Source organism: Danio aesculapii, chromosome 5 (assembly GCF_903798145.1).
Source record: "Danio aesculapii chromosome 5, fDanAes4.1, whole genome shotgun sequence".
Lineage (NCBI taxonomy): Eukaryota > Metazoa > Chordata > Actinopteri > Cypriniformes > Danionidae > Danio > Danio aesculapii.
The window spans coordinates 69,808,339-69,834,597 of record NC_079439.1 but is presented as its reverse complement, the minus strand read 5'-3'; the positions used below and the strand labels follow the sequence as shown (position 1 = coordinate 69,834,597).

At 36.1% G+C, this 26,259-nt stretch overlaps 1 protein-coding gene across 4 annotated transcripts in view; it reads left to right on the top strand.

Annotated features, from left to right (window-relative positions):
* Nucleotides 1–12,896, top strand: part of LOC130229819 (disks large homolog 4) — a 275,300-nt gene extending 262,404 nt beyond the window's left edge. For all 4 annotated transcript variants that reach the window (XM_056458812.1, XM_056458813.1, XM_056458811.1 and 1 more), the window contains 7 exons: nucleotides 92–122; nucleotides 223–270; nucleotides 1,774–1,875; nucleotides 5,295–5,467; nucleotides 6,948–7,060; nucleotides 7,167–7,258; nucleotides 11,694–12,896. In XM_056458812.1, coding sequence (XP_056314787.1) covers nucleotides 92–122; nucleotides 223–270; nucleotides 1,774–1,875; nucleotides 5,295–5,467; nucleotides 6,948–7,060; nucleotides 7,167–7,258; nucleotides 11,694–11,800 — 666 coding nt within the window. In that variant the 3' untranslated portion in view covers nucleotides 11,801–12,896. The remainder of the gene's footprint in view (nucleotides 1–91; nucleotides 123–222; nucleotides 271–1,773; nucleotides 1,876–5,294; nucleotides 5,468–6,947; nucleotides 7,061–7,166; nucleotides 7,259–11,693) is intronic.
* The last annotated feature ends 13,363 nt before the right edge of the window (nucleotides 12,897–26,259 follow it).

Sequence of the window (26,259 nt, the reverse complement as noted above, 5' to 3'; positions counted from 1 at the left end):
CCAAATTTTGCTCTTAAGTGAATGTTGAAAACAGTCGATTGCTAGTTAACATGCATTGATTCTACTCTATATTCTTTCTATCTTTTATCAGGACCGAAGTCGAGACAGTATAGGTTCACAGGGTGAGTTATAACACCGCAACGCTGATCCAGAGCACCAAGTATGTTAATGTAAGTGTTGCAAACAGACTGATATGTGTGTGTGTGTTTGTGTTCCTCTCAGGAAGGGAAGAGCCGGTACGGAGTTACGAGACGGTCGCACAAGTGGAAGGTTGGAGAATTCACCATATGTTGTGTCATTTATACACTGGCTCTGATCCAGTAAATAATGCCTTGCTTTATACACTTACCGGCCACTTTATTAGGTACACATGTCCAACTACTCACACAATTTGTATTAGCCAATCACATGGCAGTAACTCAATGCATTTAGGCATGTAGACATGGTCAAGACGATCTGCTGCAATTCAAACCAAGCGTCAGAATGGGAAAGAAAGGAGATTTAAGTGACTTTGACTGTGGCATGATTGTTGGTGTCAGACGAGCTGGTCTGAGTATTTCAGAAACTGCTGATCTACTGGAATAACGTGCCATGTCATAAAGCGCGAATCATCTCAGACTGGTTTTTTTGAACATGACAATGAGTTCACTGTACTCAAATGGCCTGCACAGTCACCAAACCTCAATCCAATAGAGCACCTTTGGGATGTGGTGGAACGGGAGATTGGCATCATGGATGTGCAGCCGACAAATCTGCAGCAACTGTGCGATGCTATCATATCAATAAGGAGCAAAATCTCTGAGGAATATTTCCAGTAACTTGTTCAATCTTTGCCTCGAAGGATTAAAGCAGTTCCGAAGGCAAAAGGGGATCCAACAGAGTACTAGTAAGGTGTACCTAATAAAGTGGCCGGTGAGTGTATATTCTAAGCAGATAGTGTACTAAATTAAATCAAAATATCATACTGTATATAGCTATGTAGCAATCGCACAAACACTGCTCATATGAAGCAGACTAATGCTGAGAGATGATCATGATAGGTTGGCAAAATCCTTTTACACGCACCTTATTGCAGCATAGGCTCATTCTGAAAATGCAGCCTTATATACATTTCAGGAGATCACGAATTATGTAGTCAGAGGTACGTAAGGCTGCATTTCGTCTTTAAAATGAACACTACGTGGCGGTATGACAGCAGTATGGACTGCTTAATTACTGTTACCAGTTTGTTTAGTAGCTCGCCATGTATGTTGGTGGACTTGAGATGCAGAGACCACGACGACGGGGTTCGAGTCTGGCGAAGAACAGTTCCAGAAAAGGCATAAGACAAAAACAGAAACCAAAAAATAAAATAAACAAGTAAATAACAGGGTGAGAATGTGGTTAAAATCAGGCAAGGGCTTTTCTTTTTTTCGATTGCTTTCGAAAACACTATGGGTTGGTTCAGGGAAGGAGGACGGTGGGTCAGTCGATTGGTCAGTCAGGCAGTCAACAGCGGCCTCTGGTGGATTTACGTGAAAACAGCAGGTGTGAATGGCTCTCACGAGAGAAATGTGAGATCTGGAAAAGCGTACACAGCGGCCTCTGGTGCTTTCATGAAAACAGAAACTACAAATATTTAAGCTCCTGGGACGTATTTGGTGCTCTTCTGAAATGTATACAAGGGTACATAATCAGAATGAACCTGGGTTGAATTTCTTCCTTTTTTATTTTTTGCTGTTGTTTTTCATTGTCTGCTAGTGCATGTACTGATAGAGTCTCTCTCTTGTTTAGTGCACTACGCCAGGCCGATCATTATTCTGGGCCCGGTGAAGGACAGAGTGAATGATGACCTGCTGTCTGAGTTCCCAGACAAGTTTGGCTCTTGTGTCCCTCGTAAGTATTGCACAGCTCCTTTGTCACGCTCCGCTGCATGATGCTCACTAAAGTGTCAAGACAATAGCGAGCACCAATCCTGATTTGAGTTTCTAAAAGTCAGGACGCTAAAGTTTTTAATCAGATGGGCAACAACTTTCTTATCAAAGTTCCCATTTTGCTATTAAAGGTGCTGTGTATACAGTTGAAGTCAGAATTATTAGCCCCCCTTTGAATTTTTTTTCTTTTTTGAACATTTCCTAAATCATGTTTGACAGAGCAAGGAAATTTTCACAGTATGTCTGATCATATTTTTTCTTCTGGAGAAAGTTTTATTTGTTTTATTTCGGCTAGAATAAAAGCAGTTTTTTATTTTTTTAAAACTATTTTAGAGACAAAGTTATTAGCCCCTTTAAGCAAATTTTTTTTCAATAGTCTACAGAACAAACCATCATTATACAATAACTTGCCTAATTACCCTAACCTGCCTAGTTAACCTAATTAACCCTAGTTAAGCCTTTAAATGTCACTTTAAGCTGTATAGAAGTATCTTAAAAATATCTAGTCAAATATTATTTACTGTCATCATAGCAAAGATAAAACAAATCAGTTATTAGAAATGAGTTATTAAAACTATTATGATTAGAAATGTGTTGAAGAAATCTTCTCTCCGTTAAACAGAAATTAGGGAAGAAATTAAACAGGGTGGCTAATAATTCAGGGGGGCTAATAATTTTGACTTCAACTGTATGTGTTGGACTATTCTAAATAAAAGAAATACCATAATATGTATGCAGATATTTAGGAATCATGCTAGGTTTAACATATTTGTTTATCTGAAAAACAAGAAGTCATTTATTCTGCTTTAAGAATGTGTGCTGTGTCAGAACATCTGTCTTTGTTTTGGTCTTTATAACCATGTATAAACTGCATGTTTACCCAATTAAATTTCTTTGTTGAAAAACCGCATATTTCATTTCAGTCCCCGTTTACACTAATACGTTTTAGTTTTAAAACGCATAAGTTTTGCTACGCCTTCCGTCCACACTACACTGGAGTTTTTGAGCACCGAAAATGGAGCGTTTTGGAAACGCTGAAGAGGCCATTTTGGTTTTAAAACGCTGCTGCTCCGTGTTAGTGTGGATGGGGGAAAACGAGACATCTGAAAACGGAGGCGTGGCTACAGACATTCGCCTGTCTGATTGGGGCTTTTTCCTCAATATTAAGTAGCCAACACAGTTCAATCTTGCATCCTTTCCTTGTAAGTTCAGACTTTGCAAGTTTAGTATGGATAACAAACTCCCGAGGACACGTCGGGTCAATCTTCAAAGGGAATAGTGAACTTTATAACCTCGTTCACATCATCCTGGCTACGCTATTTCACTATCTTTACAATAAAATGAAAACATGATATAAGTAAGCTCGATATTCAGGCTCGCTCCTGTGGGTGTCGTCAATTTGGCCACCTGTGTTTGCGTGAAGTCATCGGAGGAGGAGCCGGGCAAAAAAGTGTTTTGAATTTGGAGTGCAATACCTAGTTCAACCACTGGGAGTCAATCTTACATACTGCGCCTTTAAATTTACAAATGTAGTCAGTGCAGTTGAAGTGCATTTGCTATACTAGTGAGAAGTTTGGAATTATTAATATATATATTTTTAGTTTTTATATTTTTATTGATGCAAATGTGATGTACACAAATTATAATATTTATTAAAAATATCTAAATATAAAACCCCATTTGAGGATTTACAAATAAATTTGGGTGTGTTCATTTTTGGACCATTATTGTAAGATATTTTGTTAAGTTAACTCCAGATTTGGCTTCAGTACTGACTAAACTAATGTGTATTTTAAGATAGAGAGTAAGGGGTGTACTTATACAGTGCATCCGGAAAGTATTCATAGCCCTTCACTTTTCCACAATACCCCATAATGACAATGTGAAAAAGAGTTTTTGAAATTGTTGCAAATTTATTAAAAATAAAAAACCTGAAAAATCACATGTACATCAGTATTCACAGCCTTTGCCGTGAAGCTCTAAATTGAGCTCAGGTACATTCTGTTTCCACTGATCATTCTTGAGATGTTTCAGCAGCTTAATTAAAGTTCACCTGTGGTCAATTCAGTTGATTGGACATGATTTGAAAAGGTATACACCTGTCTATATAAGGTCCCAGGGTTGACAGTGCGTGTCAAAGCACAAACCAAGCATTACGACAAAGGAATTGTCTGTAGACCTCCGAGGCAGGATTGTCTCGAGGCACAAGGCTGGGGAAGGTTACAGAAATATTTCTGCTGCTTTGAAAGTTCCAATGAGTACAGCCGCCTCCATCATCCGTAAGTGGGAGATGTTTGGAACCACCAGGACTCTTCCTAGACCTGGCCGGCCATCTAAGCTGAGTGATTGGGGGAGAAGGGCCTTAGTCAGGGAGGTGATCAATAACCCGATGGTCACTCTGTCTGAGCTCCAGCGTTCTTCTGTGGAGAGAGGAAAACCTTACAGAAGGACAACCATCTGTGCAGCAATCCACCAATCAGGCCTGTATGGTAGAGTGGCCAGACGGAAGCCACTCCACACCGGGAATTTGCCAAAAGGCATCTGAAGGACTCAAATTTAACTCTTTGAAGTAAATGCCAGGCGTTACATTTGGAGAAAACCAGGCACCACTCATCACCAGGCTAATACCATCCCTACAGTGAAGCATGGTGGTGGCAGCATCATGCTGTGGGGATGTTTTTCAGCAGCAGGAACTGGACGACTAGTCTGGATAGACCGAAAGATGAATGCAGCAATGTACAGAGACATCCTGAATGAAAACCTGCTTCAGAGTGCTCTTGACCTCAGACTTGGGTGACTGTTCATCTTCCAGCAGGACAATGACCCAAAGCGCACCGCCAAAATATCAATGGAGCGGCTTCACAACAACTCGGTGAATGTCCTTGAGTGGCCCAGCCAGAGCCCAGACCTAAATCCTATTGAACATCTCTGGGGAAATCTGAAAATGGCTGTACACCGTTGCTTCCCATCCAACCTGCTAGAGCTTGAGAGGTACTGCAAAGAGGAATGGGCAAAAATACCCAAAGACAGGTGTGCCAAGCTTGTGGCATCATATTCAAAAAGACTTGAAGCTGTAATTGCTGCCAAAGGTGCTTTAACAAAGTATTGTGTGTAGAATGTTGAGGAAATAAATGAATTGAATCCATTTTGGAATAAGGCTGTAACATAAAAAAATGTGGCAGAAGTCAAGCACTATAAATACTTTCCGGATGCACTGTATATGCTGAACATTGTATATATACTGTCCACCTTATGTACAACTATCTGATTTGGACTGTAATGGAATTTACGTTTTGTAAAGCTGCTTAGGTACACTAATTATAGTGAAAAGCACTATACTTTTGAATTGAATCACAAGATGATGTCTTTACTGTTCTTCAGATACGACACGACCTAAGCGGGAGTATGAGGTAGATGGACGGGACTACCATTTCGTGTCTTCAAGGGAACAGATGGAGAAGGACATCCAGAACCATCGCTTCATTGAAGCGGGCCAGTACAACAGCCACCTGTATGGCACCAGCGTTCAGAGCGTCCGAGAGGTGGCAGAACAGGTTAGACATCAGTACAGTGAATATGTGTATCATTTCATCAAACCTTAATAATGTTTAGTTAAAGTCAAAATTGATCAGCCCTACTGTGAAATTTCTATTCTTTTTCAAATATTTATCAGAGAAAAGTGATGTTTATCAGAGAGAAGGGGACCTATTATGCAAACAACACTTTTATAAGGGGTTTAAACACAGTTGTGTGTTAACAATATGTGAATATAACCAGCCTCTAATGGTAAAAATGTGTTAATTTTATTTTTTATAATCACACTTGATAAAAACAGTGTGCAGAAACACTTTGATTAACATTCTCCCTTTGTACGTGTCATCAGAGGGAGAAAGCCCCGCCCATTAGTGATGATCTCTGCCTCATTAGCATAGGATGTCTTGTTTTTGAATCTGCCATTATGCTGACACACAGGCATTTGTAGCTCCGCCCTCTTTTTAAAAGAGCACAATCTCCTTTGAATTTAAAGCGACAGTCACCAAAGGGGAGGTTTCAAAGAAGTATATAACATTATTTGTGTGGTATTTTGAGGTGAAACTGGACATACACACTCAAGGGAAATCAGAGACTTATTTTACATCTTGTAAATAATAGGTCTCCTTTAAACAATAGTTTTAATAACTCATTTCGGTAGCGCTTTCTATGAAGCTCATGCTTAAAATGAATTAAAACTATAAGTATTTCTAAGCAATCCTAACAACTCTATTAATTGATTCTGTTTTTACTTTACATAAAGCCATTAGTGATGCAATTATAAAGATAAATAACTGTATTATGACTCACAATAGGTATTTATAAGGCATAGGGCTCTTATCAACAATGTAAAACTCATTCATTCATTAATTCGTTTGTTTTCTTTTCGGCTTTGTCCCTTTATTAATCCGGGGTCACCACAGCAGAATGAACCGCCAACTTATCCAGCATATGTTTTACGCAGCTGATTATTTAGCATAATTTGTGTATATATATATATATATATATATATATATATATATATATATATATATATATATATATTGTATATATATATATATATATATATATATATATATATATATATATATATATATATATATATTGTATATATATATATATTGTGTATATATATATATATATATATCTTGGTATGTGGTATGAAGATATAACGTATCTATTGTAGCTGAATATATTATTTAAATATAACATGCATATGTACAAGATAATTTTTGTTGTTGTTGTGATTTTTTTTTTCTTTTGTTAATTTGTATTGTTAAAGTGTATATAAAACTAAATTAAAAAAAGTTTTTAAAAATAACTTAATAAGAAAAGATCATATTTATGAATGTAATATTTTTAAAAAAATTATTGGAAATATTGTGAAAATTTCTTTTGCCCATTAAGAATCAGGTGGTCAATTTTTTAAAAAGAATTTAAAAATCACGAGGGCTCATAATTTTGCCTTCAGCTGTTTGTCTCTATCTGTGTGTTTGTGAGCAGCAGGGAAAGCATTGTATTCTGGATGTGTCTGCAAATGCAGTTCGAAGGCTACAAGCGGCACAGCTTCATCCGATCGCCATCTTCGTACGACCCAAATCATTGGAGAACGTCTTGTACGTAGCAGCAAACAGCTGCACAAATACTTGATTCCTTTGACAATACATATTTTACAAAAGTAATTTTAGCCGATGCTTATGGAATCTCTACTGTTATGTTCAGAGAAATCAACACACGCCTAACTGAGGAACAAGCCAGAAAAGGTATGGATCGCGCTATAAAACTGGAACAAGATTTCCTGGAGTGCTTCTCTGGTAAGACTTTTTCACACAGTGGCCTCTTGTGTCCTGGAGATAATCTTTTAATGTTCTTTTAATGTCTTTTTCAGGTGTACAAATCACACATTTAAAGTTCAGTCATGAATTTTAGTCTAGTCCTAGCATGTTAGTGTGTATAACAGGGTTAATATGTTTGGTCATATAATGTATTTCAGCCTAGGCTCATTGAAATATATGTCTAAATTTTTTCGAAATGTAAGATACGTTGCTCCTTGTACATTTCATTGAACGTTTCCGATGAAAAATCCACTAGAGGGCGCAGACATTTTTGCAAATTTAAAGGAGCAAAAGTTGTTAGCATCGTACCGCCTACTAGTGTTTATTTTAACCTACAAACTGCAGTCAAGTGTATGTTGAAGTACATTTCAAAATGTAAGATACGTTGCTCTGGGTACATTTCATTGCACGTTTCCGATGACAAATTCACTAGAGGGCGCTGACATTTTTGCAAATTTAAAGAACACGTTTGTTGTATGTTTAAGATACACATGCTTCTTGTACATGTCTTGTACACATTTGGTGTTGTGAAAAGAACTGCACCAAAAAAAAAATCCTTCATTCGCCAATAATATGTCCCTGTAAATATCATTAGTGTGAAAAGGAACACAAGTTGTTAGCATCGTACTGCCTCCTAGTGTTTATTTTAACCTACAAACTGCAGTCAAACATATGTGAAAGTACATTTCTGGGGTTTCACGAAACCCTAGGCTAAAGCACATATTTCCAACGAGCCTCTTAAAAATGCTGCCCAGAAACTGTCCTTTATTTTATAAATCATTTCTCAAATTGCTATACATGTGATTCAGATAAATATTATTCTGATACTTTTATCTGACACTGTTACATTGAAACAGTGTGGATAGCTTTGCTCAATTTTCCCTAAGAAAGGCTAAAAAATTGTGTTTCAGGTGTGAAATCTGTTTGGTTGAAATGTTTTTCATGCTTTTTGTTTTAGTTAACTGCAATAACCTGGCCACTAATATGCAAAAGGACATTTGATATAATTGTTTTAGTTCTGTCCCAGTGACAAGCTTTTGTGTCTATAAATGTAACATTTTTATGTTGCATTCAAACATTGTATGAAAGCAACTTTTGAATTACACAATAACATTTTGTATCCATTTCAAAATGATGCCAAATAAAAGTAGTGCATGCATTTATACTAAACGGCAACCTCCCGCTCTCCCTCGGGAAGCCAATACGGAAGTAACTGAAACTGCAATTCATCAAAGTTCCGCTAGTCCTGCCTCCATAATAGAGCAAATTGCAATTGAGCCCACTGTTAGAATATAGCTATAATTACCCTCCATGACAACTGTGAGGGGGGGGGGGAATTTTTTTCATCCGTTTCCTTTATTTTAGGTTATATTAAAGTTTGCATAAATAGGGGCGTGGCCACTTGAGTGACAGCTAGGTCTCGCTGGTCACCGTCACTTCACCTCAGCTGAATCCGGCAGATTAGCCACTGATCTCGGCATATTCATCATATTTTTGTGTTGTTTTGTGTGGCTTTACACAGTCAGCTGCCTTTTAGACTTAATTCTTACAATTATCAGATGATATGGGATGCTGTGTGCACTTAATTGTGCTCACACCATTCACGTGGCCTCCGTTTCCCATGTGAGTAATGTTATATACTTGTACACCATCTCTATAAATGTATTTGTTTTATTTAAGATCATTTATCATTAATATTTTTCTTTAGACCCGTAAAGCACTCCAGAATCTGACAGATTGATTAGCTGTAGGCTCTAGATCAGTCATCTGAAGCGTTGTCATACAGTGTCATGCTGGAGTTCATCAATAGTCTTGCATTTACTAACACAGACTATATCTGAAGTGTTTGGAAGTATTTCGCGTTTTCCTCCTGTAGAAAAACATCATAAGAGCAATGTTTAGTGGCTCAATGTATAACTACAGTGTTTTTAAAAGTCTAAACACTTTATTGATATAGTGTACAGCCAAGCACATGTGGTCAGAACACAAACGAGTCGCAGGTAATAAAGTATCAAGCGTTTCTTCCAAAGTAAAGTCTGTCTGCCAGGTCTAAGCAAAGTGCCAGCAGGTCTGTAGCTCCGCTCACTCTCCGCCTCTTTGCCCTTGTTTGGTATCCCGCCGTGGGTGCGATGACGCGCGAACAAAATGGCGATGGTTGGCTGCGCCTACTTGTAGCTTCTTTTGCAGTGTTCAGAAACCTATGGGTGACGTCACGGATACTACGTCCATATATTTTACAGTCTATGGTTTATACAAGCAAATTCTTTATAGACTCACTCACTTTCCTTTGGCTTAGTCCCTGGTTTATCATGGGTTGCCACAGCGGAATGAACCGCCTGCATGATTTTCAGTTTGTGCCAAAATGTGTTTTAAGAATGATGCAGAATAAAAGTACATTTGCCTATTGTTTAAAAAAAAAGTGTCTCAAATGTGCCTTTAAGATGTGAAATCAATGAAATGAAATCAAAGTTTTATTTCATGATTTTTGTTCTAGTCAATTACAATAACCCAGTCAATACAAACAGTCAAGCTCGAAATTATTCATACCCCTGGAGCTTGACTGTAGGATATAGTTTTTGTAGTTCTGCTAAAAGTTCTGTCCCAGTGACAGGTTTTTGTGCCCATTAATGTAACATTTTTGCAACATTTTTATCTGTCAGTGTTGAACTCAAGCAGTGTATGAAAACATTGCACAAAAACATATTTGCATGCATTTCAAGATTGATAAGAGAAGTACATATAGCGGGGAAAATAAGTATTGAACACCTCACTATTTTTCTCAGAAAACATGTTTGTAAAGGTGCTGTTGACTTAAAATTGTTCTCGGATGTTGATAGAGACCAAAGAAATCCATATATGCAAAGAAAACAAATCTAATTAGTATACAAATGAAGTTATGTGTAATAAAATGAAATAACACAGGGAAAAAGTATTGAACACATGAAGAAAGGGAGGTGTAGAAAGAAAGTGAAAGCCCAGACAGCAGCTGAAATCTCTCAGTAGTTCTTCAGCAACCCTCTGCCCTTCATCAGTGTAAATGAATATCAGCTGCTTCAGTTCAACATCTACATTAGCAGGAGGATGAAGATAAAACCAGGGTGGACATTTCAGGAAGAGAATGATCCAAAACTTGACTTCTATAACTCACTCATCGGGGGCCTATACCAGCTAGCTCTCTGAGACGTTTACAGTACATTCAAAATTCTGCTGCACAGGTTTTAACACAGACTTCCTTGCGCCACCATATCACTCCTGTACTTCAGCAACTTCACTGACTTCCAATATAAGTCACATATTGATTTTAAGACTCTTATTTTAACATACAAAGCAGTGCATGGGCTAGCACCTGACTACATCTGTGACCTGGTAACTCTGGCCACTCCCACCCACAGTCTTCATTCTTCATCAGGACCTATGTTGTATCAGCCACGCTGTAAACTGAAGACTATGGGTGGTCGTGCTTTTTCGTACAGTGCCCCTAAGTTATGGAATGGCCTACCCATCAGTATCAGGAATGCCGTTTCTCTGGAATGTTTTAAGAAACTTCCCAAGACTCACCTTTTTACCGTTGCTTTTAACTTAGATTGATTATTTTTGTTAATTTTATCATCCAATTGAATTGAATCGTTCATATTTTATTGAAGTCTTTTTTTACTGTTTCTATTGTTCTGCTTTCTTTGCCTTGTATGTCTGTTAGCGCTTTCGGTCTGAGAAAAGACAAAATGTAAATAAAATGTATTATTATTATTATTAAAACTCAGCCAAGGAGACTCTCAAATGCTTTCAGAGAAAGAAAATCAAGCTGGAGAATGGCCCAGCCAATCACCTGACTTAAATCCAATAGAGAATACAAAATCAGGCTCAGATTTGATAGACATTTCAGCAAGACAATGATCCAAAACACAGCCAAAGAGACTCTCAAATGCTTTCAGAGAAAGAAAATCAAGCTGGAGAATGGCCCAGCCAATCACCTGAGCCGAATCCAATAGAGAATACAAATTAATGATCAGATTTGATAGACGAGACCCACAGAACCATCAAGATTTTGACACTCTGTTGAAGTCTGTTGAAACTCACACCTGAGCAATGCATATGACTTCATTCTCCATATGAGAGGCGGCTTTAACATGCCATCACCAAACAAGCCTTTTATAGAAAGTATTAAATGCATTTCAGTAGTTCAGCACATCTCCTTGTGTCATTTCTTTGTTATTAGAAATTTTTCAGATTTTTTTGTTTTGCTAAATTTTAATGTTGTGTTGTTTGGATTTTTACTAAAATCTGGTTTAACTCCATGTCAACAGCTCCTTTAATAATATTATTCCCAGGAAAAAAACATTACGTGTGCTCAATACTTATTTTTCCGACTGTTCTTCATAGACTCACTCTTCGCTGTTCTCTGTCTCCATCACAGCGATCGTGGAGGGCGACAGCTTCGAGGAGGTTTATCACAAAGTGAAAACTGTGATCGAGGAGCAGTCAGGGCCTTATATCTGGATTCCCACCAGGGAGCGTCTGTGAGAGTCCAGCCAGAGCCAAAGCACCTCGTTCAGTCACCATTCGGCCTGCTGCTGCCCTGGACTGCGGAGCTCCGGCTGATGGAGCTCATACGACTGACAGAAAGAGAGGGAGAGAGAGCGAAAAAGAGCGAAAGAAAGGAAGAAAACAGACCCACATCCGGGAATGATGGATCGGTACAGGCCCACGCCGCATCTGCCTCGCTTCCCCTCCTTTTTCCCGCCTCCACAACTTCCTTTTTCCTGCTTCTAACTTCCTTTCTCTCTGTTTCTTTCTGGCTTTCTCTCAGAAAAGAGACTGATGAGCTGTTTTTACTCCGTCAAGGATGCTACGAAGAATTTTTTTGTATATTGTCAGATTCCCTCTCTGTGACAGGACGAGAGAGAAAAGCGACCACCTACTGGGTTTAAAGGAGCTCGTTTTGTTTTGGTTTTGCGGCTAATCGAACTGAAAGTTATATTTATCAGTATCAATAATGCGCTGAAATCTTTTAATATCAAAGATACTACGACTACTCAGAGACTGACGCTCACCCACACGTATATCAGCATCAAGGGCCGTTTAATTCGCAATTTCATGAAATCCAGGAAGTAACGAGACGTTTGCCGGAGTGCTTCGAATGTCTTTCCCTCTTAAAATATTTGGTTGTTCATCACATTGGGTAAACGAGAAGGGAGAAGAAACGCAGACTGTGACATCATGCTTGATTTTGATTCGGTTTTCTTTGATTTTACATACGCCAACATGCATTTTGCTGCCTTTTATCGGGATCTTCTGCAATAGCCAGATTGGTGTTTTCCTTTGAGCTGGATTTGGTTTGCCGGGTTGGATCAGTTCCTCAAACGCAATGACTCCAGGCTCCTCCTTAATGTGCAATATCAGGCTCTTCCATAATCCTCTCGCAATGTTTAGCTACGCTTCGGGTTTGAATCATCAAATGTAATACTTTCGTCATGTTTACAGTTCCGTTCTAATCATTTCTGGCTACGTTCACAACGCAAGACCTTTCATTTGTTTAATTTAAACAAACCAGTTTTATTACATTCATTTAAATAACAGTTTGGCCACTGGAAATCTTTAGGAATAGAAAGATAATACATTGAAATCCAAATTAATTATTGTTAAAAACTACAAAACTACAAAATGTCAACTAACTTTGATTTTTTATTATTTATCTTGATTTTTCCTGTTTATTAAAATTTTATCTAATATTTTTCATCAATATATACATTTTTTGACTGATTTTAACATTTTCTGTTCGATTAGTTTTAGTTTTGGCTTTGCCACTGACTGTATGACAATGTGTATATAGACAAATATAATATTGTAAAGCATCTTATAGTGAACATTCATTTAAAAGGGAGGTCTGTGAGGTGTGTATATTCCTTTATGCTGAGTATACTATAATTAAAATTCATTTCGATTCAGTCAGTAAATAAATTCCAATTTTGTTTTACATTTCTTTAAATTAGAAACCATATCAATTAATTAATTTAATATATTATTAATTAATTAATTAATTATTAATTAAATATATAAATTTTTTACTATAAACCAGCATTTTATAATTATTAATGCGTTTTTATTTTCACTTTTCATACAGGTAAATCAAGCACCATGTTGTTATTGTAAGATCAATTGGTGTACACTAATCAGGGGTGCGTTTCCAAAAACCATCGTTAAGGTCGTAAGGTCATTCCAAACATAGTTTGTTGATTTGCCGTTTCCCAAATCTGTCGTTCCAACGAACATTCGCAAACTGTATTGCAAACTTGTATGCTTGCAACTACACCTCTAGAGCTGTAGTTAGAATCATAGTTCCTGGTCGTGTATATTCCCAGTTTTCCCCCCTAAGCCCTATTCATTTCAGAGTTCCAACGTTTAAACTTTGGAATTATTAAAAAAAAAAATCTCTTAGTTTGCTTTCAAAGTATTTTTACAGTTCAGTTTTAGTGATCTGCATATTGACAATTGCGTTTTCTTTGCAGTGCACTTTGAGACAATTGATGCCATTTTGAACGCAGCCATGGCTCATGATCAAAGCTATAGGTGACCTAGTATTTAATTATATTTGACCATATATTTCACTTAATATGGAAAACGAGTGCATGTTTTTACCAAAACTAATATTGGATTTATTTTAAATCCGTGTGCGTGTAAAACAATATAATTTGCACAAAAATTATAGGGTTTTTCTCTAAAGAAGTGTTACTCAACCCTGTTTAGAGCGTCATCATGGACATTTTATGGTATAGCTCATGTGGTTCAAACGATGGATTTGCGAAAAAGCAACTACATATTTGGGAAGCACTCGTCACTACATGGTTCTTTTCTCAAATTATGCATCGTACTATAATAGTTCAGCCACAAGTTATGTCGTTGTTTGGAAAACGCACTCCTGATTGTTCGCACCTGGAGGTCAAGGCATGACCGGTGAGCATGGTCAAGTCCTAATTTGCCATAACTACTCCATTTTGGGGGAAATGATTAAAAAGCCATTCAAAAATAGTCCCTTATTTTGATGAAATGCAACTTAGACTGTATTATAGAAAGTTTTTTTCTGGAGAATATTTTCTCATAATTTTTTTGTCACAGCTCAGAATAGATGGACTTTTTTCCAACACAATCTTACAGTAATTAATAGTCATTTTAAGTTTTGCCAGATTGTACGATGCCTTTCATTCTTTTTGCAATAATCTGCCTATACCCTGCTGAGAGATGGAGCTTCACAATGTTTTTCGGAAAAATTGTCATACAAAATAATTCATACACAGTTGCCACCATGTAAATTAGGTACGTTTTTCTTAAGAACGGTATTTGAAAAGCAGCACAGTCAAGATATCTTTTTTTTTTGCAAGTCACATGACATTTACAGCTCAAATGATTAGTCAGCTGCAATGTGAACGTAGCCATAAAGCAGGGTTGCCAGGTTTTCACAACAAAACTAGACCAATAATATCATAACTAAGAACATGCCACCGCCCATTTGTAAAATACATACTTTACATCACTGTATGAATTATACATAATTTATCCTTTAAGAATAGCTGTGGCATGGCTAAAAAGCGCCAAACTGACATCATCAGAAAACTCCCACCCCTCCAAACATGGAAAAATAGTAAACTGACCTGATTGTTCACACCAGGAGGTCAAGGCATGACTGGTAAGCATGGTCAAGTCATAATTTCAGCCCTAATTAGCCATAACTACTTCATTTTGGGGCAATCAACTAAAAAGCCATTCAAAAATAGTCACTTATTTTGATGAAATACAACTTAAACTGTATATTAATAATAGCAGAGAATATTTTCTCATCTGTATTTTTTTCCTCACAGCTCAGAATAGATGGACTGGTTTTATCCAACACAATCAACACAAGCTATTTTGCATTTTGTCGAATTGTTGGCTATAAATTTCATTATTTTAATCATTATATTAATAATTATCATTTTGTACTATGCCTTTCACTCTTTTTGCTATAATCTGCCTATGCCCTGTTGAAGATTGAAGCTTCACAATCGTTTTTCAAAAACAATTTCGTCCAAAATAATTAATGCAGAATTCATACATTGTTTAATAGTTAAGTTTTTTCTAAGACGTTGTTTAAAAAAGCAGCACAGACGAGTCATATGATGTCTACAGCTCAAGTGATTAGTTCAGACTTTTTATTCGACCCAGTCAGCTGCAATGTGAACGTAGCCATGGAGCAGGGTTGCCAGGTTTTCACAACAAATCTAGACCAATGATATCAAAACTCTGAATATGCCACCGCCCATGTGTAAAATACATACTTTACATCACTGTATGAATTATACATACTTTGTTCTTTAAGAATAACTGTGGCATGGCTAAAAATAGAGTGGCTAAAGCGGCAAACTGACATCATCAAAATGCCCCGCTCCTTCAAATGTGGAAAAATAGTAAACCGACCTGATTGTTCACACCAGGAGGTCAAGGCATGACCGGTAAGCATGGTCAAGTCATAATTTCAGCCCTGATTAGCCATAACTACTCCATTTTGGAGGAATCGATTAAAAAGGAAATTCAAAAACAGTCACTTGTTTTGATGAAATACAAGTTAAAACTGTATATTAATAATATAATATTTTCTCACCTGTATTTTTTTTTTTGCTTTTGATGTAGCTCAGAATAGATGGACTGATTTTGTCTAACACAATCAACACAAGCTATTTGGCATTTTGACATCATCAGTGAAGTCACACCCCTCCAAACGTCGAAGCAGACTTTGATTGGTTGATTACCAAAACAAACATTTTTTTTAATTTGCATGAATTAATTGTTGCATTTTACATGTAAACCTTGTAAAATGTGATTTTACACAGACTTTAAAGGTGCTGTATGTAAGTTTTTGACTTAAAAAATACCATAATGTGCTTGCAGATATTTAAGAAACATGCCAAGTGAACATTCTTGTTAAAACAATACTGAAGTCAGATATTCTGCTTTGAAAATGTGCATTACGTGCCAGAACGCTGTCTTTGTTTTGGTCATTTAACCCGCCCAATGCTGGTTCAGCCGATTATATTTCAGCACCCTGTGTTGTCTGTGGAAAACAGCGTATTTCCCTCATTCATTCAGAAAGGCTCTCAAAATGTGTGTCCACGACCGAAATGCGACCTCCGGTGGACTGTAGTTCTACATGAGGTTAATAATTAACAAATAATATAAATATTACAAATGTAAACATTAGATGGGCAATTGCGCTGTTTGCACCAGACGAAACACGACAGAAATGTAAATACATGACCGGTACACAGAATAGTGCACTCACTGCACTCCAACTAAATTGTAAGGTTTATAATCTAGTTAATACAAATTAAACCTCTTTAACATTATTAAATGTAGATGCTGAATCACTCAAATGTGTTGGCTTACACTGAGTCACAGTTCTGAAGTTCAATTTCAATCGGTTTATTTTATTTTCAAGATCTGAGGTGAACTATCTGCTGCTGCTTTCAGTAATATGCCAATAAATATAATTTAAAATGGCATTCAAACTCACATTATTAGCATTTAACACTGAATAAAGCACATGAGGTGTACCTAAGGTGATCACAGTTTATTGTGTTGTCCAGCGGCAAGAAATAAAATATCAATTTCAGGTGTTGGATAGAACAAAAACTCCTTTTGATAGGGAAAATATTCCATCTATCGCATGCCGTTGCTTTTATTCAGAACACTATTCAAATCAGCCTTAAATCTGCCTTTAGGCTCAATAGTCAGGCTCATTCCTGTTGGTGTCATCAATCTGGCAACCTGCGCTTGCATGTGTTTTGAATCAGGGGTGCAATACCTAGTTCAACCACTCGGTGTCAAACTTACATACTGCACCTTTAAAACTGTAGAATAAAACAAAAATTGTGACTAGTTTAAATGTAGCCCGATTCAGACTTGGCAACCCTGCCATAAAGGCCATTCATTCAGCCCATCTATAAACACACACATACAGTTGAAGTCAAAATTATTATCCCTCTTGGGAATTTTTGTTTTCCTTATCAAATAAGATGTTTAACAGAGCAAGGAATTTTTCACAGTATTTCCTATAATATTTTTTCTGCTGGAGAAAGTCTTATTTGTTTTATTTTGGCTAGAATAAAAGCAGTTTTTAAAATATTTTAATCCATTTTAGGGTCAATATTATTATTTTTTTATTGTCTACTAATTAATGTCTAATGAGTTATTAAAACTATTATGTTTAGAAATGTGTTGACAAAAAAAAAATTCTCTCCGTTAAACAGAAATTGCGGTAAAAGATATGCTTTTAGAGGGCTAATAAACCGACTTCAGCTGTATATACAACAAACACACACACACACACACAAATACTATCAGGTGGAAAAATGGTATATGATACAATATTTTTATGCTGTGTATCAGTTAATAATGAACTATCCTCCAATGCATCTCAAAGGACGTCATCAGTTAATTGGCAGATTGATTATTTAGCCGATTCAATGACGAGCATCTCTTAATGATGCTGGCGATTTATTGGAATAGGATCATGGGTTCATTATGTTTGATGACATAAATGAATGACTATAATGACCAGGAATAATCAGCTGTATTTAATAATCCAAGCCCGTGTCTTTCTAATTAGCTAAACACTCATTTGTAAACAGTCATATTTCTGTGAGGGTCCACGAATCTTCCAGCCGGGCCGATGTGAGAGAGCAGAATGATAAATTGGCTTTTTTTTTTTTTTGCCCTTTTGTGCCGTGACAGCGATGCGGTAAAAATCGATATGCGTTTGGAGCTCAGAGGGCGTCATATTCAAGGTCGAAAAAACACAGTCCAGTGGTGTGCATTAGATTTGGGGAGATTTTGTGTATGAAACGTCTAATAAAACGAAACACATTTGCACTTATTTAAGGGAAGATTTGATCAGAGTTTGCGGAACAATCTGGAGGCTTGTTTACTTTGGCTTCGTTTCTTATTTTGACTCTTTTTGCGTTGGAAACTTCGATATTTAAGTGTGTTTTGGAGTGCAGTGACTGTTTATTTCTTGCAGTTATCTTTTATTTATAGATTTTATTTCTATGATTGTTTATTTAATTGATTGTTTACTGCTTTGTTTACATCGGGGTGAAGACTGAGACGCTTTTAATTTGCTGTGGTTCCCAAAAATGGAGCCGTACACAATCAAAATGTGAACATTTTCGATTAGAAATTGAATTTTACTGTGAAAAAATATATATATATACATATATAAATTAAAAAATAAAAAAATTGCACGCATTACACAGCACATACTGATACTTTTATAGGAATAACCCATGGATAAATTTCCCAAATCATATTATTGGCCGCATAACTAATGAAATGGAAAGAAGGATGTGTATTATTTACACAAACTACACACACACACATACACACACATGTATTACCAAGAGAAATATATGACTTCACTCTTACTAGAATGAACTATGAGTTGAATTTATTTATTTATTTGAAAGAAATCAAATGTATTTTATGGATTTGTATTTGCCATAATATATTATTCTAATTATCCTGAAACAGATTGAACATATTGCTTTTATTTTAAAGAGAAAATGATATAATAATGATGATGATGATGATGGGAATACAACAAATGCCATCTGATGCAAAAGTATATTTAAATGATTTATCTTAACAGAGAGATTTACCAATGACGGTATCGGATTATAATAAAAAATATGTTTCATTTCAGTGAGATGCTTGTTGTAAATTAGCTACAAAATAATAAAATTAATTATGTTAACAAGTGTTCTCCTTGCTTTTTGATTATGGGGTGGATGGGGAATAACTGTGGCTGTATTATAACAACCATATTATAATAATTATGGATACTGTACTCATTTTTTATAAGTTATAAAGAAACGAGTAAACTATGGTGATATTTACAGATGGATGTACTATGAGCATTATATACAGGTTGTATTAACTATGAACAGAGATTTACAGTAGATGAATATATGTACAGGTTGCCATTAATAATCAGAGGCTTGCAGATAGATAGTATGCAGAGAGATATGAACATAATTACGGCTCTCATGACATGAGAGAGAGAGATGGGGGTGGAGGGGTGGTGGTAAATTGAGAACTGTGTGAAACTCTGAATCACTCGGAAATACAAGAAAAACCTGAATTACAAGATTAAAACATTTCAGTTATTTTATTTATTTATTTATTTATTCATGCTTTAATTTCATTTATTTATTATTATTTATTTATTTTAATTTTATTTATTCATTCATTCATTTACTTTTTTATTTATTCATTCATTCTTTTATTTCATTTATTTATTTATTTATTTTATTCATTCATTCATTCATTCATTTATTTATTTATTTATTCATTCATTCTTTTATTTCATTTATTTATTTATTATTATTTATTTATTTTAATTTTATTCATTCATTCATTTACTTTTTTATTTATTCATTCATTCTTTTATTTCATTTATTTATTTATTTTATTTTATTTATTTTTATTTATTTATTCTTTTTTTATTTATTCATTCTTTGGTTGTATTGTTTGTTTATTTATTATTTATTTACTTATTTAGATTTTATTTATTTTATTTATTAATTCATTCATTGATACTTTTTATTTTATTCATTTATTTATTTTTATTTATTCATTCATTCATTATTTTATTTATTCTATTTTATTTAATTTATTTATATTTATTTACTTATTATTTATTTATTTATTTTTATTTATTTATTTAATTATTTGATCATACTTTTTAATTATTCATTCATTCATTATTTTATTTTATTTATTTATTTTTATTTACTTATTATTTATTTGTTTATTTTTATTTATTTATTCATTCATTCGATCATACTTTTTATTTATTCATTCATTATTTTATTTACTTGTTTATTTATTTATTTATTTGTAATCTTTAATTTATTTTTTAATCTCGAAACAGGCTTCAACCAAATTCTAATAATGTAAAAAGAGCAGTTTACCCCCAAAATTTATTCATTGCATTACATTTTTTCATATTTTGAAAAGTAATTGTGACCAAGGCTATCATTTTCCTCCAAATCTATCTAAATTTGTTACATATATAAAACATTTGAATTATTCTGTAATAAGTCATTCATCTAATATGCCGCCATTTTATATGCACATGTACACCTCTAATAAATATCAAATGGAATTTTCTAGTCATGTCAACTTACATCAGTCAAACTAAAAATATTAAGTTAAACTTTGCATAACTTAAAAATAGTTGAAACCTGATTACCTTATTAAAATAAGTTAAAGCAACATAAAAACATTTGTAGTCATGTAATTTTTACAGTAAAAAATGGGTTGTTGGTCAAACATAGACACACCCAACGCTGGGTTAAATCCGTTCATTCATTTTCTTTTCGGCTTAGTCCCTTTATTAATCCGGGGTCGCCACAGCGGAATGAACCACCAACTTATTCAGCACGTTTTTACGCAGTGGATGCCTTTCCAGCCACAACCCATCTCTGGGAAACATCCACACACACACACTCATTCACACTCATACACGACGGACAATTTAGCCTACCCAATTCACCTGTACTGCATGTCTTTGAACTGTGGGGGAAACCGGAGCACCCGGAGGAAACCCACGCGAATACAGGGAGAACACAGAAACGCCAACTGAGCCGAGGCTCGAACCAGCGACCTTTTTGCTGTTAGGTGACAGTACTACTACTGCGCCACTGCGTCGCCCGGGTTAAATCCGTAATAAACATAAATAAATAAATAACCCAGTGGTTGGGTCTGTTCATAACTGACCTGTTTTAACTTTATTATATGTCTAATTTTTAACAATATGCAGATCTCTCAGAATCTCTTTTTTTGTATTAATATTCATAAACTGTTTTTTTTTTTCTAAATATCTCTTTAATGCACAAAAAAACATGATTTATGCAAATGTACAATGTACATAAAAGCATCTGCTAAATGAATAAATGAATAAAATTATCCAAAGTGACTTACAAATGAAGCACTTGGTTATAAGCAGGAATATATAAATGCCATGACATTAGTTTAGCACTGTTTTAAATAATAAAAACACAATAAAAATAATAGTTTTAAATACAGTAACAATAGTTAATCATTTTTAAATAATAGATAACAATAATAATGCAAAATATTTAAATAATAAGTCATCTATTTTTGCAAAGGAACTTCATGTCAAGACAACACATTTTACGTTGCTTTAACTTATTTTAATACGTCAATCAGGTTTCAACTACATTTTTTAAGTTATACAAAGTTTAACGTAATATTTTTAGTCAGTTCCCTGCTGAAAAAACCAGCCTAAGATGGTTGGCTGGATTAAGCCAATTTATAAGCCTTATATGGGGTTTTGGCCATTTCCAGGCTAGTTTCAAGCTATTTCCAGCCTGGTCTTAGCTGGTCAGGCTGGAAGATGACCAGCTAAAACCAGCTTGACCAGCCTAACCAGCTTAAACCAGGCGGGTCAAGCTGGTTTTAGCTGGTCATTTTCCAGCCTAACCAGCTAAGACCAGGCTGGAAATGGCTGGAATTCAGCCTGGACATGGCCAAAACCCCTCTAAAACCAGGCTGGTCAACCATCTTAAACCAGCCAACCATCTTAGGCTGGTTTAAGCTGGATTTTTCAGCAGGGAGTCAGAAAAGTTCATTTGATTCGACTAAAAAATTATGGCAGCAAGTTTTGTTTACAGTATATACAATAAGAGCATTAGTAAGACTGGTTAGTTAATAAAATCCATCCAGCAGGGTGAGCTGTGGAGCTACTGGTCGACGATGAGCATTTTTACAGAGTCAGATTTTCCCAGGACTCGACTGAAACCCAGCAGAGCTTGATCTGCGAGACTTTTTTTTTTTGGGGGGGGGGAGGGGGGGGGGGGGGTGTCATTTCATCTTCACGTAACAAAGGCTTGAAGAAAGATACACTCTATATGGTGTATTCGCCTTGAACGCGACTTGACCATATTAAGCTTAAACGTGTATATATTCCATCAAGTACTGGAGCTGCACCTTTTCCTGTGAGGAAACCCAACAACAAAGATGCTTCCTTACACCGCTGATATACAGTAACCTGTGTGTGTGTGTGTGTGTGTGTGTGTGTGTGTGCGTGTGTGTGCGTGTGTGTGTGCGTGTGTGTGTGTGTGTTTCTATGGCTGCTGGTAAACTTAATGGCACAACACGTGTATTTTGTATCAAATCATTCAACTAAATCAAGTAAGTGTACTACCAAGGTCTGTGTGTGTGTGTGTGTGCGTGCGTGTGCGTGTGTGTGTGTGTGTGTGCGTGTGTGTGCGTGTGTGTGTGTGTGTGTGTGTGTGTGTGTGTGTGTGTGTGTGTGTGTGTGTGGAGTCACCTGAGGAAAGCATTCAGACTGTCAATTGCTTTATTTTTCAGCTACGGTTGTCAGAAAGCATTCAGTCATGGCTCTCAGTCAGAATAACTGTGAATGGAAGAGAGAGACTGGAGTATAAAATGGAAAATACTGGAAGAGAGAGAGAGAGAGAGAGAGGGACTGGGGTATAAAAAGGAGAAATACTGGAAAAGAGGTCAAGGAGAAACATAAAGAGCAAGCAATGTGAAATGGTGCTTTCTAACAAACTTGTGCAGATATAAGAGCAAGATCAGATCCTGGATCAGTGATATTGTTTATTTATTGACTGTAAACCATTAAAATAAAAGGATTAGCTGACCAAAAATTGAAACGTCTGTCATTTATTGTTTGTGGTAAACCTGCGTTTCTTTTCTTTCTTCCTCAGAGCACAAAACACGCGGTGGAGAAAGCCGTCTCCATTACAGCCGTCTCTCCTCCAGACACTGAATGCTGAACGCTGTGTCTTTCTGGCTAACATCTGCTTTTGTGCTGGAGCTGAATGACACATATGGGTTTGGAGGAACATCAGGCTGAGTAAATGGTTCTACTAAATCAAATTTTCATTTTTTGGGGAGGGAAAGCATTGTTCCTTTGAGATACAAAGAACTGAAGAAAGGACATTTTAAAGTGGATCGGCTTATATAAGTATAACAGTAGATTTGCCAGAAGTGAAGCAAATTGTATCTTGCATGTTGTTTCTCAGTAATTGAAAGCTGGTGAGAAACTAGCCATCTTTGGGATGCTATATTATTACTAAAGTGTGCATATATATTACATTTAGTATTTTATTTAAAAATATATAGAAAAATGTTAATTAAAAAGTGCAAAATATATATATATATATGTACATATATATGTATATATATACACACACACACACACACACACACACACACACACACTTACCGGCCACTTTATTAGGTACACATAGACCAACTGTTCGTTAAGGCAAATTTCTAATCAGCCAATCACATGGCAGTAACTCAATGCATTTAGGCATGTAGACATGGTCAAGACGATCTGCTGCAATTCAAACCGAGCATCAGAATGAGGAAGAAAGGACATTTAAGTGACTTTGAACGTGGCATGGTTGTTGGTGCCAGACGGGCTGGTCTGAATATTTCAGAAACTGATCTACTGGGATTTTCATGCACAACCATCTCTAAGGTTTACAGAGAATGGTCCGAAAAACAGAAAATATCCAGTGATGCCAGAGGTCAGAGGAGAATGGTCAGACTGGTTCCAGCTGATAGAAAGGCAACAGTAACTCAAATAAGCACTCGTTACAACCAAGGTCTGCAGAAGAGCATCTCTGAACACACAACATGTCCAACCTTGAAGCGGATGGGCTACAGCAGCAGAAGACCACACTGGGTGCCACTCCTGTCAGCTAAGAACAGGAAACTGAGGCTACAATTCACACAGGCTCACCAAAACTGGACAATAGAAGATTTGGAGAAACGTTGCCTGGTCTGATGAGTCTCGATTTCTGCTGTGACATTCGGATGGTTGGGTCAGAATTTGACGTCAACAACATGAAAGCATGGATCCATCCTGCCTTGTATCAACAGTTCAGACTGGTGGTGGTGGTGTAATGGTGTGGGGGATATTTTCTTGGCACACTTTGGGCTTATTAGTACTAATTGAGCATCGTGTTAATGCCACAGCCTACCTGAGTATTGTAGCTGACCATGTCCATCCCTTAATGACCACAGTGTCTCCATCTTCTGATGGCTACTTCCAGCAGGATAACGCTCCATGTCATAAATCGTGAATCATCTCAGACTGGTTTCTTGAACATGACAATGAGTTCACTGTACTCAAATGGCCTCCACAGTCACCAGAGCTCAATCCAATAGAGCACCTTTGGGATGTGGTGGAACGGTAGATTTGCATCATCGATGTGCAGCCGACAAATCTTGTCAATATGGAGCAAAATCTCTGAGGAATATTTCCAGTACCTTGTTGAATCTATGCCATGATTGATTAAGGAAGTTCTGAAGACAAAAGGGGGTCCATCCCGGTATTAGTAGGGTGTACCTAATAAAGTGGCTGGAGATCTTAGAGGTGAGTTTTTTGTTTAATTATTTTAATCATACATTTCTTTGTTTACATAGTTTTAGCCCTAATACTCTCACAAGCTGCACAATTAATGTTGAATGAACCAATTACTCTAAACAGAAAGCAGCCGGGTTCATCACTTTAATAATTTCACTGTAAATCCGAAAGGTGGTTGTATATGACAATACCTGTAGATCAACAGTTTCTGAAATTATTGGTCCAGCCTGTCTGACAGCACCACACATCTACACACTTAAAAAACTGATTTAGAAAAATGTTTGAAACCTGTAACCACTGACTTACACTAGAAAAAAGAAATACTATGGGAGTCAATGGTTACAGGTTTTGAGCATTTTTTAAAATATCTTCTTTTGTTTTTAACAGAAAAAAGAAATTCATAAATGTTTGTTAAAAGGGAAGTGCAAGTAAATGATAACAGAATTTTCAGTTTTGTGTGAACTATCCCATTTTGTGTGAACATATCCTATTTAAATGGACCAAGTTGCTGCCAGCCATATGATTGCCTGATTGTATATTTTGTCAACAGTGGCCATCATCTAATACAATTTAAATAAATGCATTATTTAAATATATTTCAATAAATCTAATTTATATAATTAATATATACACAAAACAATTCTGGGTTATTTTTAACCCAACATTTAAATGAGCGTCGTCGCCAATCTACCGTATGTTTTATAAGTAATTATTAATGGTCTTAGAGGTGGAGGGAACCTTCCCACACACACACTCTCACAAACAGAGTTTCCAGAGCATTCAGATTGGGTCGTCTGCCCATTGTTTGAAACAGGAAATAGGTCATGCAGTGTGAACAGCTGGGGGTGGACGCTGGTAAACGTGTGTGTGTGTGTGTAAAAATCTTTACTTTTCATCAAGAACCATTCGCACTGGTTCTTGAGTTGACTATTTAATAATTCTTACAGGGATAGTTCGCCCCAAAATTTTACATTTACTCACTAAATATTCAGCTATATATATATATATTTATATAGTGTATATTACTCACATTTATAGGTTTCTTTATTCTGTTGAACACAAAAGAAGATTGAAGAAAGGTGAAAACCTCTAACCATTGACTTCCCTAGTAAGAAAAAACAAATACACTCTCAGAAATAAAGGTACCGGGGCTGTCACTGGGGCAGTACCTTTTTAAAAGTTACATATTTGTACGTAAAATGTCCATAATGGTACCTCAATGGTAACTTTTGGGTACTAAAAGACACCTTTGAGGTATGGGTCACCTTTATCAGGCTTGCGCTTCCATTGCCGAAAGGGGTACCAATGGTTAGGGTTGAAATTTTCAGTTGATGTCATTCTCGCTCAAAATAAATCTGTACGGGTCGTTCACATATCATATGAGAAGCACTTCTCACAGAACAGATGCTTTACTCACATAAATACTTGTGTTTAAATGTTCATTACTAACCTTTCTAAAAACATGATTTGATTACAACTGCAGATCAATGATCAATGTGAAATAACCTACTGTAACGTCTGC